At 31.9% G+C, this 20132-nt stretch overlaps 2 protein-coding genes and 1 pseudogene across 2 annotated transcripts; 1 reads left to right on the top strand and 2 right to left on the bottom strand.

The window, feature by feature from the left end:
• Positions 1–6649: 6649 nt before the first annotated feature.
• LOC108835523 (two-component response regulator-like APRR3) lies at positions 6650–11535 on the bottom strand (annotated as a pseudogene).
• Positions 11505–14584, top strand: LOC108841859 (AP2-like ethylene-responsive transcription factor TOE2). Its single transcript, XM_018614638.2, has 10 exons — positions 11505–12256; positions 12359–12384; positions 12468–12498; positions 12595–12682; positions 12763–12908; positions 13110–13198; positions 13320–13426; positions 13571–13693; positions 13955–14280; positions 14398–14584. Exons 1-9 carry the CDS (start codon positions 11832–11834, stop codon positions 14246–14248), a joined length of 1329 nt encoding a protein of 442 aa, XP_018470140.2. The 5' UTR covers positions 11505–11831; the 3' UTR covers positions 14249–14280; positions 14398–14584.
• A 92-nt stretch (positions 14585–14676) lies between these two features.
• On the bottom strand, positions 14677–16496 carry LOC108836195 (B3 domain-containing protein At5g60130-like). Its single transcript, XM_018609387.2, has 4 exons — positions 16118–16496; positions 15958–16031; positions 15276–15854; positions 14677–15159 (listed from the first exon to the last, which is right to left on the bottom strand). Exons 1-4 carry the CDS (start codon positions 16125–16127, stop codon positions 14902–14904), a joined length of 921 nt encoding a protein of 306 aa, XP_018464889.2. The 5' UTR covers positions 16128–16496; the 3' UTR covers positions 14677–14901.
• Between the last annotated feature and the right edge of the window lie 3636 nt (positions 16497–20132).

The following is a 20132-nucleotide window of genomic DNA, read 5'->3' as shown; positions in this document are numbered from 1 at the left end:
AACCGATATAACCACAATCGGGTTAAATTTAAAAACACTGATTTAAATGCAAAAAATATTTTAAATACACACTCTTTAAAAGTTACAAAAATATTTGTTAAGTTATTAGTGAAATTTTCCATCATAAAATATTCCGCGCTTCCAAAGCGCGGGTCAAGATCTAGTCTATCTTATTAAAACAGAAACATTCTGTTGGACCTAACATTTATTTTGTAAGTTTTTAAATTAAATACACTTTTATACTTTATAGTTAAACCTACATAAATCATTAATGTTCATTTCTTTATACTACTATCCATGTTTCCAAACAATATACTTATTTCTTACTACTATCAATGTTTTCAAACAATATATTTTATACTACTATCAATATTTCCAAACAATACAATAATTAATCTTAATATTTTATATCTATCATTTTCTCTTTAAAATTTTGTAGAAACATCATAATTTCATAAATTGCAAAATAATAAACTTTAAAATTTGGATTATAAGATTACAAATTATGAAACTATTACAATTTAAATCAAATGAGATTACATATTGGTCATCCATCAGTTCAATCGGTTAATCTCGAATTTTAGTGATTTTTGTTAATATGAATATTTTAAAAACCTAAATTGAATTGTTAGATCTCCGGATTAACCGGTATAATCACAATCGGGTTGAATTTAGAAACACTGATTTAAATGCAAAAATATTTTAAATACACTCTTTAAAAGTTACCAAAATATTTGTTAAGTTATTAGTAAAAAAATTCATCGTAAAATATTCCGCGCTTCCAAAGCGCGGGTCATAATCTAGTTAATTATTAAACCTCTTTGACATTTTACATATCATATAATCACACTGCCTTTTTATTACATCTGTTAGTGTAATTACTTTCTGTAAAATTTTTTTTTTTACTTTCTCTGTGTTTCAAATATAATAGTTACTTTCTTTTGCTTCCAAATTTTTAAACCTTTTCTCTCTGTTTTTTTCTCTATTAATTTCCATGTCAATGCTATGTGTCATGGATGCTGAAAAATGTATCATGGACATGCCGCCATATACTATGTATCAATTTATGGGGCTTAAATCCACAACCAAAACGTTAATTATGAATGACGCAGTCATAGTTATTTCTGTTATGAATATTGTGTGATGTCTATTATGGAATGTTCTAGATTTACTTGTTTTCTATTCCAAGTTACTTGTTCCCTACTCCAAGTTATTAGACTTTGTCTCCAAGCTATGTAATCATATATAAGGAACTCATCACTCATGGAATAACAATTCATTCATCTCTAAGTCATACGACTCTCTCTTTTTCTTTAGTTCGATCTATTCTAAGACAAGAACACTAGGATTAGAACAATTTCTTATATTAACAAAAGATGTTGCCATTTTTCTTGGGTTATATTTTTTTCCATTAATGAGATTCTTCTGGACACCTCAAATTGTTTAAATCATTTTTTCCTTCAAAATGATTTTTCATTCAAAATGATATAAATTCATAATGAGTTTGTGTTTTGCTCCAATGGTTCCCCTTAACTTTCCTCTAAAAAAGCAATTTCAAATATATTATGATATTATTAATTATTGTTAATTCAAAAATAATTCATACTATTTATAAAACTTACAAATTTTACCCAAGTATGATTTTATTTTAACTAACTCTTCATTATGTACATAAGTTTAATTTCTACAAAACAATACAAAGGTTTATATAAACTTATAATTATATTATGAAAGTATTAATAATTTTTAAAAGTATAAAATATTGAATTTTTAAATATAAAACAAAATTATATAAAATTTTAAGATTAATTTATAAATAAAAAATTAACAACTCAAAATGATGCACCATTGGAAAGCTTTTCCCTCATTTTTTGATATTTTCCCTCAAAATAATGCATCAATGAAGATGATCTTAAAGAGGAAAACGACAATGCACTATCATGAAAGCAAGCTTTGAGTTGTTATGTTTTGGCTTTAAAATCACTCTCCTATAATTCATCGTATGGTCACATAAATATGGATTCATTAATTACGTCACATCTGAATATTGAGAGAGAGAGAGAGAGTCCATCTTTAAACTTTCACATTTCTTTAGAAATTAATCTGGATCATTCAATAAACCTGAGATTAAAAAACTAACCAGTCTCTAAAACATTAAAGTTGATTTTAAAAGATTAGTTTATAAGTTATTGCTAGTTTATAAATGTCTAATAATAGATCCAATCTAGAACTTAAATAGTTCAAATAAAAAATTTTTTTGATTGAGTTTTGGTCAAATTTTTATAACCTAAAAAAATTTAAGTTAAACTATATCTAAAAGAACTTGAACTAAATTTTATATACTTTAAATTTGGTCAGATAGTTTTAAAAATATCATAAACTCAACTCAAAATTTAGAGGGGCTTCATCCCTAATTACATTTTAGAAGTTTTGGTCTTGTTTCTTTGTTTGTTGTCGAGTTTTGTCCAAAACTTTTTCGAACTGTTGAGATTCTAGGTTTTGAGTTTATGTATATCTTCTCTGTTAAAATAGAAATCATATTTTGACCCAAAAAAAGTCATATTTTTTTCATGTGTGATATTTTTAAAATCTGTCCTTCTTATAATGTTGTTTGCATTATTTTTTGTATCTTCATAATCAAATCATAATAAAATAATATTCCCTTTTTATTCTATCAATATATACGACAATTTTAAGTTTAACAATACATATAACTTAAAATATCATACAACTATTCTAGAGATACTCTAAAATCGGTCTAAAGACTCTAAACAATACATACAATACAACTTACATATCAACGTTTATGATTTATCATAACTTCAACACAATATTATAACCTGAACCATTTATTCATACCCAATATTGATTATTTAATATACATCAAATCTCATGAAATTTTTGTTCAATTATGTAAAAGTAACGTACTCTATAATTATTTTAGATGTACCAAACTTCACATATGTTCAATATATTCTAACAAACTTGCCTTGTCTAACCATTTATCTTTTTATAGTCCATCTTTAAACTGAGAGAGAGTCCATCTTTAAACTTTCATATTTCTTTAGAGATTAATCTGGATCATTCAATAAACCTGAGATTAAAACATTAACCAGTCTCTAAAACATTAAAGTTGATTTTAAAAGATTAGTTTATAAGTTATTGTTAGTTTATAAATGACTAATAATAGATCTAATCTAGAACTTAAATAGTTTAAATAAAAATATTTTTGATTGAGTTTTGGTCAAATTTTTATAACCTAAACAATTTAAGTTAAACTATATCTAAAAGAACTTGAACTAAATTTTATATACTTTAAATTTGGTCAGATAGTTTTAAAAATAACATACACTTAAAATTTAGAGTGGCGTCATCCCTAATTATATTTTAGAAGTTTGGTCTTGTTTCTTTGTTTGTTGTCGAGTTTTGTCCAAAAACTTTTTCGAAAGTAAATGTTGAGACTCTGGTTTTTGAGTCTATGTATATCTAAATTATTAAAACTAAAGTACAAATAGGAATTAACCCTATATTTTCCTAAATAATTACAGTTCTATACCACTATAATTAAACTATGTCGTTTAACGCATTCCCTACGCACGACTACTATTGACTAAATCTTTCTCTAATCTAATAATTCGGCTGTTATTGTTGATAGCTCAAATTGGGCTTATTATTGTTGATTGCCCAAATATAGTCAAAACAATTGTTTTATAACTTACGTATTGTATATGTTAACAATATTTACGCTTTATGTATTTATAAAAGTATTAAAAATCATAATTAATATAATAAATAAAAAATATATTATTAATTTTAAATTATATAAATATTTTTCTTTTAAAGTTTTATAATATAAATTAAAATGTAATATGTATGTTTTACTATTTCAATATATTTTTTATTGAATATTTCTATTTTTTACTTTTTATTTTTTAAGTTTTAAACTTTATCAATCCACAACCACAAATGTTATCTCGAACTAGCTTTTGGTTTTAAAAGGTTTGGAGCAGTTTGAAGCAATTTATACCATTTTGTGATTATTTCAAAACACTGACAACCGCTACTAATCGTAAAAGCTGCGTTTGTGGATGATAACAGGGAAACCAGTCATACCCTTATTTTGTATATTATTTTTCATACTTAACATTTCTTTTTAAATGATATATTTGTTTTTTTAAATGCAATATAATTTATTAAGCATATTCAACTTTTAGTCCAAATATTAATATTACTATTTCATAAAACCAACAAGTATAATAAAACTTTAACATTTACACTTTAATTTTATTTTACCGAATAGAAACAATAAAAACACTATAAACGAGAAACACAATCTTATAATTTATAAATGGATGCTAAACATATCGAGCAGGACAATGTTGTCAAAAATATGAATATATAACTAGAACATAAACAATTATCTTTATGATATTGGTAAAAATTATAAACATAAATAAATACCCGGGCGGACGCACGGGTCAAAAGCTAGTCTCTATTAAAAGAGAAGTCATATTTTGACCCAAAAAAAGAAGTCATATTTTTTCATGTGTGATATTTTTAAAATGTGCTCTTCTTAGAATGTTGTGTACATTATTTTTTGTATCTTCATAATAAAATAATATTCCCTTTTTATTCTATCAATATATACGACGATTTTAAATTTAGCAATACATATTACTTAAAATATCATACAACTATTCTAGAGATACTCTAGAATCGGTCTAACCAATACATATGATACAACTTACATATCAACGTTTATGATTTATCATAACTTCAACACAATATTATAACCTGAACCATTTATTCATAACCCATGTTGATTATTTAATATACATCAAATCTCATGAAAATTTTGTTCAATTTATGTAAAAGTAACGTACTCTATAATTATTTTAGATGTATCAAACTTCACATATATTCAATATATTCTAACAAAACTTGCCTTGTCTAACCATTTATCTTTTTATAGTCAATTTATTGGAATGCTTCACCAGTGCTACATGTTATTCCTACTCAAATGTTCATCCGAGAGATGAACCCAAACTATGTGTTTAGTTTTTACATGTTAAACAAATCCAAACATATCAATCTATTGAAGTTGACCGAATTCTATGTATGATAGGATTATTTAAGTTTAATATACACTTAACCGTAAAATTACAAGATAACTTAAATTCAATATACAGTGAAACCTCTATAAATTAATAATGTTGGGACTACACCAAAACTATATTTTTTTATTAATTTATAGAGATTATTAATTTATCGAAATACTAATTGAACCAAAAACTTAATTTGGGACTATGAAATTATATTAATTAATAGAGATATTAATCTATCGATTATTAATTTAAAGAGGTTATACTGTACACTTCGTTCTATTTTTAACTCTGATTTCAAGCTGCTTTAAATTTTAAAAACGATGGAGCACTCTCTATTTAGATATAGTCAAATCATTAATTTAAAAACTTGTATATTCTTTTATGTACAAAGAATAGATAACAATTCTAACTAATTAATATTATCTATATGTTAGAAATTGTAAACCGAGTGTTTTAAGCTACCGGTTCTAATGGCATTTAGCAGTTTTTCGAGACAATTAATCTGGTTTTAGACACAACTTCAACACGGCTTAGTGAAAGAGTTATGGTTGAACGGGTCCAATTGGCCGGTCCAGCTTTTAAAACAATGCATATCATTTTGTTTGATTAAATATCTAAAACAAAATATTAACACAATGCAAACAAAAATAAAAACCACGACTGAATTTAATGTGATTTTTGAAAGTAAAAGAGTACTCATGCGGATGCATGGATCAAAAATCTAGTAGTATATAGTACTCCATCTGTTTTAAATTAGTTCATGTTTTAGAAAAACAAATTATTTCAAAAAGATGTATTTTTTTTTCAATGCAATTTTTAATAGATAATAATGATAAATTGTAAATTTTAATAAAATTAATTGTATTTATTAAATTTTGATTGTATCTTGCATAATTTTAGATAGTTCAAAAAAAAGAAACTTGGCGATGACAAAGAAAAAAGAGGAAACTTTTCAAAATTGATAGTTTTTTTTTTGAAAATTACAAATTCGATAGTCGTTGAAAATCTTAGATTCGATAATAAAAATTTGTATCTTGCATAATTTTAGATATTACAATAAATAAAGTTGTTAAGTAGATAAATAGTTTTGAACTTTTATGACCTATTAAGTAATTGATTGGTTTAAGATTTTCTAACGCTTACACACAATGGAATTCTCATGGCAAGATATAATTTATTTATTGTTTTTCTTAAAAAAATATTTATTTTAGAGAAATATACTTTAAAGAGCTAAAATTTTAGTTTTTGGAACTATTTATAGGAATGACTTCTATTTTTTTTCGTGGAAACAATCTTTTCTATTATATAAAATGGAGAAAAAAGGTCACTGAATAGACTCTTCTACAGATACAATGTCACTTCGACGTCAACTGTCGTCAGTCCACTCATTTCCTGATTTAGAATTATCCCTCCTACAAAGCAATGGATCCATTTGAGTACATTACTAAAAAGGAAAAATGTTCTGTAAGATCCAGGACTCTGAGGAAGAGCGTAGGAATCGCACTTGCGAATGAATTGACCTTTGACGAGAGGCCGTTGCTCAGCTAGTTTCTTCCTGCTATGGACCTCTGGTACCTTAGAGAAGTTGCACCGTTATTATATCTGCGTATCATATAAGAAAACAACAGCTCCAAATATAGACTGAAAAAGAGAAATCCCTCTATTTTTCTTTCTAGAATAGAGTAAATTATTGGAGCAAAATTTATTATAGAGTTATTCTATTTTAGTAAGAATTATAGAGAAAAAAATAGGTATGGGTTGGAGATGCCTTTAGTCGCAAGTTAAAATTTCTTTCACAGTTGAGGTCAAGAACTTACTTTGAAAATGCAGAGTGATTTGAATGCCTCAGAACACTTCCACCACCGACTCTGGATCTCCAGCCTCGCTTGGTTTTGTCAGAGTTAGCTCGAGTGATTGCAAAGCATCTTTGTTAGGTGAAGGTGTTTAGCTTTGTAATTGTGAGTTACCTGAAGAGCGATTCAGCATGTCATCATTGTTTGTCTTCAAAGTCTGAGTTCCACTCCCGTTATCACTTCCACCATCTCCATTGCTCCCATTTTCATTCCTGTCATCCTTGCATTATTTTCTGACCCTTCAGTGCTTTCAGCTTTCACTGACTTCTTGTTCTGTACCCCACTCTCACTCCCCCTACCGCTAGACTAGTAAAGCAAGAAACATATCAGTTAAAAAAAAACATGTAAAAATAGGAGCTAGCTCTTACACTGTGGCATCTTCTCCAGACATGCTGCCAAAGATTCTTCAGTTCATTCTTCCTAATGGGTTTCACGAGAAAATCAACAGCCCCATTCGACAAACATTTGAAGACCATGAGATGACATCAGGTGTTACACCAAAAATGAGCATCACAAAGTGAAACTAGATCAGGACAATATAAAGGGGGATTTAATGTAAGTACGTATGACAGGTATGATCTTAACTGTCTTGTGGCTCATAATCTTGCGCAAGAGACCGGCTCCAGAGTTCACAGGCATAACAACCTCCGTTAAGACAAGATCGATGCACATGTTCTCGTCTTCTCGGATTCTCCAGGCTTCAACGACAATCGGTAGAGCAGTAACTGACCAAAAGTTTCTACATTTTCAACAACAGCTGGTCAAAAGTATTAGGACCATATATGGGAGCTCAAGCTATTGTAATAGATAAGTCCTATTAGCCTCTGTATTAGGGTTTGTTATTTGTGTAATGTCGATGATGGGACTAACTTTGGCTGCCTTGCCTTTCCTTCTATGAATCAATTGAAAGTCTTCATATCTTGGTGACAATCTAAGCTATTATTTCCTTTAATCTGCTCAATAAATCTCACTGCTTCCCTTTCTATATGTAATAATCAATAGAAGCTCATTTGAGCAAACCTTCTCTTGTTTTGAATCTGCGTACAAAAGCAACATTAAGATGCAATTCAATAAGAAAAAATAACTTCATAGCTGCAATTCTTCAAAAGGGCAGTAATAATATGGCGTGTTGAGTCATCATTCTCCTCCAGAAGAACTTTAAGCGATCTAAACGGGAGATACCTCTCCCCCTTAACAACAGGAGCTACTGGTCCGGTTGTTGAGAAATTTGTAACAAATTGTTGGCATTTCCAGTTAGTAAGTGACAAGTTCTGACTTTTGTTGTCTAATCTGATTAAAACCAAACCCACCAGACTAAAACCAAACCTAACTAATCTGAATCAAACTATAACTAAATTAAATCAAACAAAAAAATTAGTTAAACAAAATTTAAATTAACGAAACCTAACCAAGTCCTAATTAACAATATTCTCGTTTTCCTCAGATTTTTATATTGTGTACATTAGAACACCTTCAAAATCGTTGATAATGAACTTATGACTCATAATATGGCGTTAACAGAATGTATACACCGTCGTACACTTACATAGTCAAACTCCCAAGGTTTTCAATTTCATGATGAGAAAGAAAGGCAAATCATGGATGTCATCCCGATTTTTTCTTTGTTTGTTTATATCAACAATCGAATTTGAATCCAAATGATAATACAACAATACTACAGCAGATTACAAAGTTAGATGCTATATATTGTCTGTACCTACAATCTTATTAGATATCAATACGGTTACACTGCATGCGGTATCATTTCGGTTTTGTTTAAAAGAAATCATGAATATTCTTTAATCAGAACAAGTAAAACATGCTGTTTTAAATGAAATAACAATCATATGGTAGTATATAGCCATCTTATAATCATTATGTTTTGAGTTTCCTCACACACAAAACTTTTTTTTAAATAACAATCATATGGTAGTATATAGCCATCTTATAATCATTATGTTTTGAGATTCCTCACACACAAAACTTTTTTTTTAATAACCAGGTGTATCTTGATCCCATAGTGATCTACACTAGTGGTAAGTCAGTAAGTGTCCGTAACCGCCTATATTATCCACCAAAATATGTTTTGGTCACCGAATGCAAGGAGAATCCAGATGTTAATTTTTGTTCTCAGTGGCCAACGGAATTCGAATTCGAATCCATATTGACATCGAAGTTTCCTCAAAACCATTGGATCGTACTTGTTTGGTTAACCTAACTTTAGAACCGTTTAATATATATGTGTCAGTTCCTTATACAAACTACATTTTGATCCTAACTGAAACTAATAATGGCAAGAAAAGAATGGCCAACTTGTTCTTGCCGTGTAGCATCGCACTAAGAAACAATATACTATATTAGGTATGAAGAGCTTGCTACCAGAAAAAAAGAACATTTTCCTTTAACGGGTAGGACGACGTCCACGTATTTCAATTCAACCTGACAACCTCGTCTGCCTTATATGATTAAATATAGTTTTAAAAATGTGAATGATAATATATCTCACGAAAGTGACAACTATATTAAAAAGAATATAGCAACAGTGTTTTTTTCTTTATGCCAAATAAATGGTAGTATTTTCTAATGTTTAACTATGAAGTTAGAATCTAGCTTTTGTTTCAAAATACGACTTTTGGCAGGTTGCCGTAACCGGAATGGGTCCTCAGATTTTAAGGGCCGAATTAAAAAGGAATTTAATAATTTACGGTCTAATTCTTTTTTTCTTTTTACAAATTTAGAGGTTTATATCTATATAATTTTTCTCAGAAGTTATAAACGAATAATTACAAAAAGTCATGAAGGTCTGAATCGAATGTTTCATTAGATTTAGTCCAGGATCGGTTTTCGCTAGGGCTGGATTGCGGATCAAACCCGCCCATTTAACTCACTAATTTGCAGGTTAAGTGATTTTTTTATTCAAAAATTTCGATCTGCTTGATCTGCAAGAAAAAATATCAAATCCGCATATGCCTTACTTAAACCTTGGGGTGATCCGCTATACCCGCAAATAATATTAATAATAATAAAAATTATTATTTTAAATACTTTACTAAAAATAATAAAAAATTGATTTATAACAAAAAGTTAAAATAAATATGTTTTAATTTTATTAAAATTAAATAAATATTTTTAGTTTCTATTATAATTAGATAAATATTTTTATAGTAAAAAAATAAAAAATCATTTTTATTTTATTTTTGGAGATTGGCGGATATTCGCAGTTGAATTTTGGCTGATCCGTATCCGTCCCGCATTAAAATCACTCACTCGTATCCGCATATCATTTTTCAAATCACTCAATCCACATCTGTTCCACGGGAGGTCAAAACGGGGCAGAACCCGCATAAAATGACTCAAATTTCCAGCTCTAATCCTGGTTCTAACATCCCTTTCACTTTGAAACTCAGGCAAACGTAAACATATTTAAGTCATGATTATTTACACAATTTTTACTTTTTAGATTTTAAATTTTAATTTTTAAATTTTTTTTACTTTGCTATAGACTATTTGTAAATAAAAAAATAAAGCAGAACTTATTTATAAAAAATATGTTAGGAAAAGAACAAAGATTAGGTAGAAATGAATCCCTGAATTTTAGGAAAGTAAGAACGGACGTGGGCCGTCAGATCGGATAGACACATGAGGAAAGACGCAGAGAGTAGTTGAATGGCTGGGGTGTAATCTCTGTTGTACACGTGGCTATATTGTACTCGTTAAGATCATGATCTTCTCTGACATTCCACTTTTGGCAACCGGCTAAAGCCAGTCAAAATTTATCATTTGACGACACCTACCCCACTAACAATACTAACATTTAGAAGAAAAAGAGATTCGTGTGGACATAAATCAAATACTATATTTGCTGTGGTCATTCTCATTTTTCACCGCTAACCTGAGTTCGAACCCCATTCCATGATTAGATGTTACTTAACTATATGTGTTTTCAGTTTATTTTTGATTTTGTCAATTGTATGCAATAAAAGATGATGTGATGTGATAATCTCTTTGTTTTCATATTTTAATGCTTTGGTATTTTGTACAAAGCATGTGATGCAGTTAACATTGCTCTAAAGTGGATCATATATTCTGTCCTTGGTGATATAGATCATGATGTCTCATGGTCTTCTTATATATAGTCCTTTTTGGGTTAAGAAACATATCTGCAAATATAGGACCCGCCCATAAATGAATGCAAATGCTTTGTCTTCAAAGTTGTATAAATGAATAGATTCGCTTTCTTCTTTTTTTTTTATCGTTGTGATATCTAACTTATATTTAGTACATATCTTGATTTAGTAAAGAAATCACATTAAAATAGTAGTACTAGTTTTGTTGCAATGGCTTTAAAGTTAAACAGTCTTATTAATTTACTAATCATGCTTCTATTTCTTACACTAATATGAGTTTAACCATGTTTTAAAAAGACAAACAAGTACTAGCACCCCCCCCCCCCCCACAATGGAACCGGGACCGACATAACCGGTTATCCAATTGCCGAGAAAGATGGAGGGAATAAAAATAATTTAATTTATAAAGTTCCATTCATTGTTGCCACTAACCACAAGCTTACGTCCCATCATTCCCTCGCCGACGATAAATCTCATTCGGTCCGGCTAAGCTATTCGTATCACCATGTCTCCTCCGTGATAGAGTCTTTCCTCTTATCTGTAAACCAATCCTTATAATCGTGGCCGTTAATTTCAGAATCTAATCGCAATCTGTTGTCTCTAATGTTCCTGTCCTAATGCACTTTTCGATCTCTCTTCAGTGTGAAATCAATTGGTCGGATTAGTGAGTAACTCGCCATGTCCTAATCTTGTGAAAGACCAGAACTTTTTTTTTATTTTCCGCTTTTAGTTGACTTTTGAGATAAATGATGCTGGATCTCAACCTCAACGACGTCGTGTCGGCTGAGTCTACTACTCAGATGGATGAATCGGTGACGTCTAACTCTTCGGTGGTCAATGCGGAGGCGGCGTCAAGCTGCATCGACGGCGGCGAAGAGGAGCTCTGCTCCACCACACGCGCCGTCAAGTTTCAGTTTGAAATATTGAAAGGAGGAGGAGAAGAAGAAGAAGACGAAGATAGAATGACTAAGGAGTTCTTTCCTGTTGCGCAAAGCTCCGTTGATATCTCCTTCCAGAGAGGTGGAGGCGATGATGCTGCTGCGGCGATGGTGGTGATGCAGCCACCATCACAGCCGGTGAAGAAAAGCAGGAGAGGACCTAGGTCTAAGAGTTCTCAGTATAGAGGTGTTACTTTCTATAGGAGGACTGGCAGATGGGAGTCTCATATCTGGTAAATATCCACTTTTGATCAGTTGTTGATATGTTTTTTTTTTTTTTTTTATGAATTTGAGATCTTGTAATAATATTTTTTTGTCAATTTTCATGGTTGCAGGGATTGTGGTAAACAAGTTTATTTAGGTATGGTTTCTAATCTATGGGTTGATCTCTGCTTTGATGTTAACTCTTTAATGAAGCTTCGTTTTTGAATATAACAAAAACAGGTGGATTTGACACTGCTCATGCTGCCGCTAGGTAACACTTTGTTTTGTATGCATCTAATTGCTATAATCTCAACTGCTTTTTTTTTTTGACTTTTCAGTCACAAGTTTAATATCGGCTTTGTGTTAGGGCGTATGATCGAGCTGCTGTCAAGTTCAGGGGTCTGGAGGCTGACATCAATTTCATTATCAGCGATTATGAAGAGGATCTCAAGCAGGTTTTTGATTCTACACATGTTGGGAATGTAACGAAAAGGCATGAATGTGTTCTTATCTTGTTTTTTTGAACCTTTTGCAGATGGCGAATCTTTCCAAGGAGGAGCTTGTGCAAGTACTTCGGCGACAGAGCTCTGGTTTCTCCAGGAGTAATTCGAGATATCAAGGAGTTGCTTTGCAAAAGATTGGCGGGTGGGGAGCTCAAATGAAGCAGTTCAATGGAAACATGTAATCAACTTCCCTCCGGATCTAATTTTGGCTTTTGAATATGGTTTTGTCTGAATGTGCTTTGTCTAAAAAGAGTGAAGTGCCTCAGATAAAGAGTTGGTTATATTTCGTTAATTAATCTAGTATGTTCTGTTAGAGAACCATATTAGTAGAAAAAAAAACTGTATTTGATTATGGGTTATATATATTTAATGGAATCAGGGGTTATGACAAGGCAGTTACAAAATGGAGTGGAAGGGAGGTTGCTTCCTTAATTGAGCCTCATGCATCCTGGATGATTCCCGAGGCAGGTAATGTAAAATTATTAACTGGTCAATATCATGCAGGTTTTGATACCATTTTGACGTTTCTCCGCAATATGTGAGAAACTACTACTAACTTGTTAACTCGTTTGCTATTTTCCTTTTATAGCTAATGTTAAGCTGGATCTCAGTTTGGGAATCTCTCTTTCACTGGGAGATGGTCCAAAGCAAAAAGATAACGCTCCCCGGCTTCATAATGCCCCTAACAGTGTTATGGTATGGTGGAAGGAACTCTGTCAAATGTTTTTTCTGTCCATATCACATCCCAATGTGCAACTCAAAGCTACTTTCTCATTAACTAGCTCGAGTCAGTCACCATGGTTCTTCCTTGCTTCATGAGTTTTTTTTTTTGCCTTGCAGATGGAGAACCACATCAACATGGCTGCAGCAACATGTGATACGCCTTTCAATTTGTTAAAGAGAGGTTCAGACCACCTTATCAACCGCCATGTCCTCCATCCTTCTGCTTTCTTTTCACCAATGGTAAACACACCATAGGCACACATCTCTTTTCTGTCCAACTTGGCCTCACCTGCCACACATTTTTACAACTTGCTCAAGTCAATCTTTTGTTCCTTCTGTTTAAAATCAGAACACCATATGAAATAGACACCTTTTAAAAAATAGCAAACTTTGCTCGACCTAATTAGATATTTAAGCAGGTGGTTACTTTTGTAATGATATCTGCATCACTTAAATGGAAAACTTAAAGATGCTAATGAAAATTTCATTTCTTGTCTCCAGGAAAGAAGACCAGATAAAGGTTTTATGTTGCCTTCTCTTCAAAGCTTCTCAGCCAGGACAGATGCCACAACAGCAGCAATTGCATCGCCTCTGTACTCATCAAATGCAGCATCATCAGGATTCTCACCCTCAGCTACACGCCCCCCGCCTTCCTCATCCACTGCTCCTACTCTTCATCCTTCTCACCCCTTCCTCAATCTGAATATACCCTGTTTCTATGTCATCCACCCATCTGATCACGCATCTCAGCAGCACCTTCACCATCTCATGAATCGCCCACAACCACCACCATAAACGTATACCTGCTTTCCTCCGCCGACATCAAGGTATGAAAGCAAAGATCATACCTCTCATCTTTTGCTCAGCAAGCAAACAAGCTGCAGAGTTTTGTAGCATTAGTTTCCTCGTGTCTTCTGTAACACCATTCTTACTCGAACGTGCAGGTTCTAAACAGCCCTGAGAGTTTGAATAACTTGGACCCGACTGTGGAAGGCCAACCAACCAGCACCAAAAATCTATTTCACTTGTATTTGCCATTGTTTGTAACATAGAGTGAAGAAGGCTCATAACAAAAACAGAAACCAAAACCTATTTGTCATATTTATTATAGATTAATATATGATGAACAAATCTATTTGTATAAAGAAAATAGGAGAGACTTGTCCCTTGTTGACAAAAGGAGAGATACTATTTTTTCAAGCCAAAACAACACAACACTCAGACAGATATGATTAAAGATTCAGAAACTAGAAGTAGCTAAAACAACACACACCACAACATAAACGAACTCAACACAACAGCAAGTCTTGAATTAATAAGATAGATACCACTAAAAGTAGCTAAACAAGACACAACACAAACATAGTTTTGATTTAACCTTGGCATCTTAACAAGATAAGCCATAAACATTCAACTACTAGGCACAAGACTCATATAAGATGAGCAGACTACTTGATGATGTGAAACTTGATGGTGTGAACCATGTTGTTACTACCGGCCTTTTTTATCTCGCATATCATTTTGTCCGCCGACGTCAGGCCGTTCCTTCTTATTACAGCTCCATACCCTTTGATAAACACACTGTTATTCGTCTGAATCTTGATCTTCGTCGGCAGCTTCCCGAACTTCTTCACGAGTGGATCGACGAGAGTTATACTCTCAGAGAAGTTTAAGCCGAAGTCTTTGATAACCTTAGTCGGTATGCGCTGCAAAGTCATGAAAGAAACATCACAAAACAAAAGCATAAACTGATCGTTAGTCACACATAAAAAGAAACATAACTCAAAGATTGTAAACATTCATATTTTTTTTTGTTTCTTACCAGTTGGCTTATCTTCTTCGGGTTTATTGTAACTGGAAAGAAGGCGTTGCTGCGATCATCCAGATATCGTCTTTCATCATCATGGTTTGCCTCAGTATCATCATCATCATCAGAACCATCAAGCGTTACAACATCTTCATCATCATCAGCAGCAGAAACATCATCATCATCGAGAATAACATCATCATTATCATCATCAGCACAATTGTAATCAGCATCTTGAGAATCATCATCATCATCATCATCACTAAGAACTAACACATCATCAGCCTCAGCCTCTTCTGTTTCTTCTTCGCTTTGCACTGAAGTTCTTGCGAGTCTTTTACACATGGTGGGAGACTCGTAGATACAGAACTTGAAACACTGTGAGCCGTCGAACTCAAACTCCAGCACGTTTCCACTTGTCAGAGACTCGTCCTTTGCTATCCTCTTCCACCCGTTAAGCAGAACGTATCTTCTCTCAACGTCACCAACACATCTCCTCAAGGCCATCTTCCAAATCTTTCCGTAAATACTTTTAAGCGTTACGTATTTAGGCAGAGGCGTTGGTAAGAAGCTGTTGAAAGAAACAGGTAACTCCTGCAAAGAAAGCAATTACAAGTCTCAACCAAAACTAAGAGATCTAAAGACAAACTTGTAAAAGAAAAAACAAAAACAGAGCAAAGAGAAGTCTTGTTTTTACCATATCATCTCCAGATATACCAGGCATGTACACTCTGAAGAACTTTGGCAGAGAATCATCCACAGGAGGAGTAACTGTTACATAGAATGAAACCATAGTACATCAATTTCGTGAAGAAGAAGAAGAATCCGGAACAGAGAAGGGAGGAGAAAAGAGAAACCTGGCTTCATTGTTTCGTCACCGTCTTTTTTTTTTTGCTTGTAGCCGCAACCTGAAAACCCTAGCTCTGAAAAGATAAAGTGAAACAAGCTCTTGGGACATTTATGACCGCAGAGCTCATTGTTTTGGTGAAGAGGTTTTAGTCTTTTTGTTGCAAAAATTTACAAAAACAGAGTGTCTCTCTGTTTCTGTGCTTATTGCTTCAAACGGAAAAACAGACCATTAGTAGTGTATGTTTACCTATCGAAGCTGACTCGTTAAAGAGCCGAAAATCGTTAAGGCCCAACAAAACGAGAATTGGGCCTGAATTTCGGTCCACTCTATACGGTTTGAAACACTTGATAGTGAAGAATCAGGATTCCAAGTCCTGGAGATGTGTATAATAGAGCATATGGGTTATATATAACTCTGTCATGAAGAGATGTTTTTAATTTTTATGCTTTGTTGGATTTGCTCTGGTCGATTCCAAGTTGTTGGAAAAAAATCATACTCAAAAACTGCTTCCGCTGATTGAGGAATCACACAAATTCATCAAGATCATTTTTGAACGTCAAATGTACTGAATCTTTCATTTATTAATGTTTTATTTTGGTTTATCCACTGTTTTTGATATAAAGATGTTTTTTTCTCTTCTGCACAAGCTGAAGACTGTTGATGTGTTTGGGTTGTATATTGGTTTGAGACTTCTGGCTTAATGTGGATGCTTGTTAAAGGATCCAAGTCCACTGATAGCATAGGTAGAAGTTGTGTCTCCTCTCATTTTCTTTCTTATTCAAAATTGTTAATCAATTTAGTTCTAAAACGTAAAAGCTTTTAAGACATATATCATACATCTAATTGTTATAGCAGACCATTAAAAAAAACTTTACGCTGTCCACACTTGACCTACCATCTCACTTGTCTCTCTCCCTCCATGCCTTCTGGATCTTGAACTTCCCTACAACTCAATCATTCCAAGAGACTTCATGAAATCTCTTCTGTTACTTCTCGTGATAATTCATGTAAACAACAAACTCAAAGTCGAGCTAGCAGAAGGCGGATTACAATGGAGTGTACTACAAAGAAACCAACTAGTCTTTCCATGATGATAGCTTTATGAGATCGAATTAATGGAGTGGGAAACAACTCTACAAGGCGGCGGTTTCTCCATTAAATGACTAATGGAGATGCAGCGTTTGAGCATAAGAAGAATGCAGTGATACACCGCGTAAAATGTATGAATATAGTTTTTTTTTTCCCTTTGTGCAACTATCGATCACAGTTTGTTAAATTCTAATTGTGAAGTTAAAGCCCATCGGCTTCGAACTATAGGCCTAATTTCAGTCAGTGTGATAAGGTTGTTAGAGGCCCACGGTTGAAAATGAAACATCCGATGCTCCCATCACGCGAACCTGCACTGATTCGTCTACGCAAGACATCATCCTTTACAAAATGACAAAATCCTACAAACAAGAATCTGTAAGATGATGGTATTCTTTTATTTTTTCAATACATATTCAGAATATACCAAAAAATCGTATGCAGACTTTTTTATAAAAAAAACTCTTATTCTGAGGATTTTCAGTCAGAACTCAAAGCCGCACATAAAATAAAAAAAAAACTGTTATTTTAACTGAAGTTTATGATTATTTGTGAGAGGGGATAAGTTTTCTTTTGAGACAGTTTATCTTTTGTAAGTTATAGTGTATTTAAAACTGAACTTTTGTAATGAGTTGAAAGCATATGTTCAATTTACTTTTGAGAAACTAGCTAGATATAGATGAAAAAAAAAACTTTCTTTAAAAAGAAACAGATAAAAGATCATATGTTTGCGTAAGAAGAGCACATTATAATACCAATCAAAAACTTAATGAATGAATAAATAGAGTATAGATCGTGAAAACGAATCTATTTTCTTAAACCGAGAGAAATTTTCACTAAAGTGGAAATAAACAAAATAAAGCTCTGAAGATTTTTTTTTTTTTTTTATCAAACAAAAGCTCTGAAGATTTAAGAAAGAAAAAGTAACGACAAGAGCTAAAAAGAAAGAGCTGCGTGGGAATCCACGCTTTTATGCCTTGCTTGAAGATGGAGGCAAGAATATATGCGGGTCCCTTTGGAAACTGCGCCTCGAATCTCTAATCCGATCCTAAATCTTCGTCTTTTCTATACACGTTTCTTGTCTTGGTTTGTGTTTACTCAACTAGTAGAAGACTTCTTTAGTCAGAAGATTATATTCCCTCATTGAAAAGATTAACGTAATAGATTTTGTTGTTATAGTTAAAAACTACTCCCTTCGTTTCATATTAAGTGTCGTTTTAGAGAATTTTTTCGTTACAAAATAAGTGTCGTTTTAGAGTTTCAATGCAAAATTTATTAATTTTATTCTCCATTCTATTTTTCTATTGGTTGAATTGTATCGGTAATGATGTTTTTATATTGAAAATATGCAAAATTAAATATTTTCTTAATCTGTGTGCACAAGTATAAAACGACACTTATAATGAAACAGAGGGAGTAATATTTTCGATTTCAATTAATGTATTTTATTTTAAAATTAATGATCAAACTTTAGCTGAAATTATACGAACATAAAAACTTTAGCTGAAGAGACAAACCCAGCAGAAAATAAAATATATGCCAAATAAATATATATATACTAAATTGCAAACATAAATTGAAAAAAAAAATAAAAAAGCTAAAATGATTAATCATAGATTAACACCAACTATTTGACCAAACAAAAATTAAGACCAACTAAACACTGTTTAAAAGAAATAACACCCTATAGTAATAACCAATATTTTTTGTTCAAATAATAACGGAATATATAATTTCATATTCCTTTTTTGAACTTATATAATTTCATATTCCTTCTTTAAGATAATAAACTAAATATTAGATCCAATAAGACAGTAAAATAATATGAACAAAAAATACTGGAATACATATTACAGCTGAATCGCATTGTATAAAATCATAAAGTAAACAATAAACAATAAACACTATGTTTCAACATATATATGTATGACAAATTCACTAAATATGTCATTTAGATTGTATTTTTTTATTTTCCTCAAATACTATGCATACAACCAAACTAGAGGTAGAATGAAATTTGATTCTAATGATTTTATCAGAGTATTAAAGGAAGTAGTAAACTTGAAAAATGTTTTTTGACCAAAAAAAAAAGAAAAATGTTTTGATCAAAGTACACTGACTGTGAGTGAGACATCACATGCAAAACCTATCAAGCTGCAACTACTTGCCCTCACTTATCATTCTATCATTCCTCGATTTCCTCCACATTATTCATTTGATATGCCGACAAGTGTCATGCAATATCCTGCATATGGGCCCCACTTACCCACCGGCCAATCACTCTGAGTCTTTTGCTCTTGGCCCCACAACCGAATATTTGTTCGGAAATTTCCAGGTTTTCTTATTAGAAACGTTTATAATTCAGAAATTAGGGTTTCTTTATTTGCTTCACATCTCTCCTTTGTACAACCCGTGTTGACGTAATTCATCAAAAATCCTATTTTTAATTATGTATTTTAAACAAAAAGTGTAAGTCAAATTTCAAATGTGACCTAAGTTAAATTATTGATGATTTTCAGTTCCATATACACAATAAGTTTTGGAAAATTACAAAAAACTACTACGCAAATTGGGTTTAGAAAGTGCTTCTTAAAGTTTGAGTACGAGTAAGTAAATCCCTTATGGCCAGTTTCAAAACTGGTAGAAACCCAATTTGTGAATCCAACTTTTAACTACTCCAAATTAATTTCTTCTAACATAAGTCTAGTCCTTTCTTGTTTACCGAACATTAGTGCAAATATAGACCAACAGTTTCAAACATAATTATAAGTTGGACCAACTCGTTGATGGATGCAGACCGTTTGATTTAACAAAAAAGTAATAAACATTTGGACTTCATCAATTGCTTAGACCATCAACCACACATACCAACGGTACAATCATCATCTCAGGGAAATAATAACGAAGAGAAAAATAATAAAAAATTACTCACATTT

The sequence above is a fragment of the Raphanus sativus genome, chromosome 2 (assembly GCF_000801105.2).
Source record: "Raphanus sativus cultivar WK10039 chromosome 2, ASM80110v3, whole genome shotgun sequence".
In the NCBI taxonomy this organism is placed as follows: Eukaryota; Viridiplantae; Streptophyta; class Magnoliopsida; order Brassicales; family Brassicaceae; genus Raphanus; species Raphanus sativus.
Note: the sequence above shows the minus strand (reverse complement) of the source record. Positions and strands in the feature narration are given on the sequence as shown.

Bases quoted from the DNA above. Each gene is read 5' to 3' on its own strand.
- LOC108841859 (XM_018614638.2), top strand. From the start codon at position 11,832: ATGATGCTGGATCTCAACCTCAACGACGTCGTGTCGGCTGAGTCTACT. The intron at 12,257-12,358 runs GTAAATATCCAC...TCATGGTTGCAG, and splicing joins AGATGGGAGTCTCATATCTG to GGATTGTGGTAAACAAGTTT. The intron at 12,385-12,467 runs GTATGGTTTCTA...TAACAAAAACAG, and splicing joins TGGTAAACAAGTTTATTTAG to GTGGATTTGACACTGCTCAT.
- LOC108836195 (XM_018609387.2), bottom strand. The intron at 15,855-15,957 runs GTAAAAACAAGA...CTTTCTTTGCAG, and splicing joins GTATATCTGGAGATGATATG to GAGTTACCTGTTTCTTTCAA. The intron at 15,160-15,275 runs GTAAGAAACAAA...ATGACTTTGCAG, and splicing joins CGAAGAAGATAAGCCAACTG to CGCATACCGACTAAGGTTAT.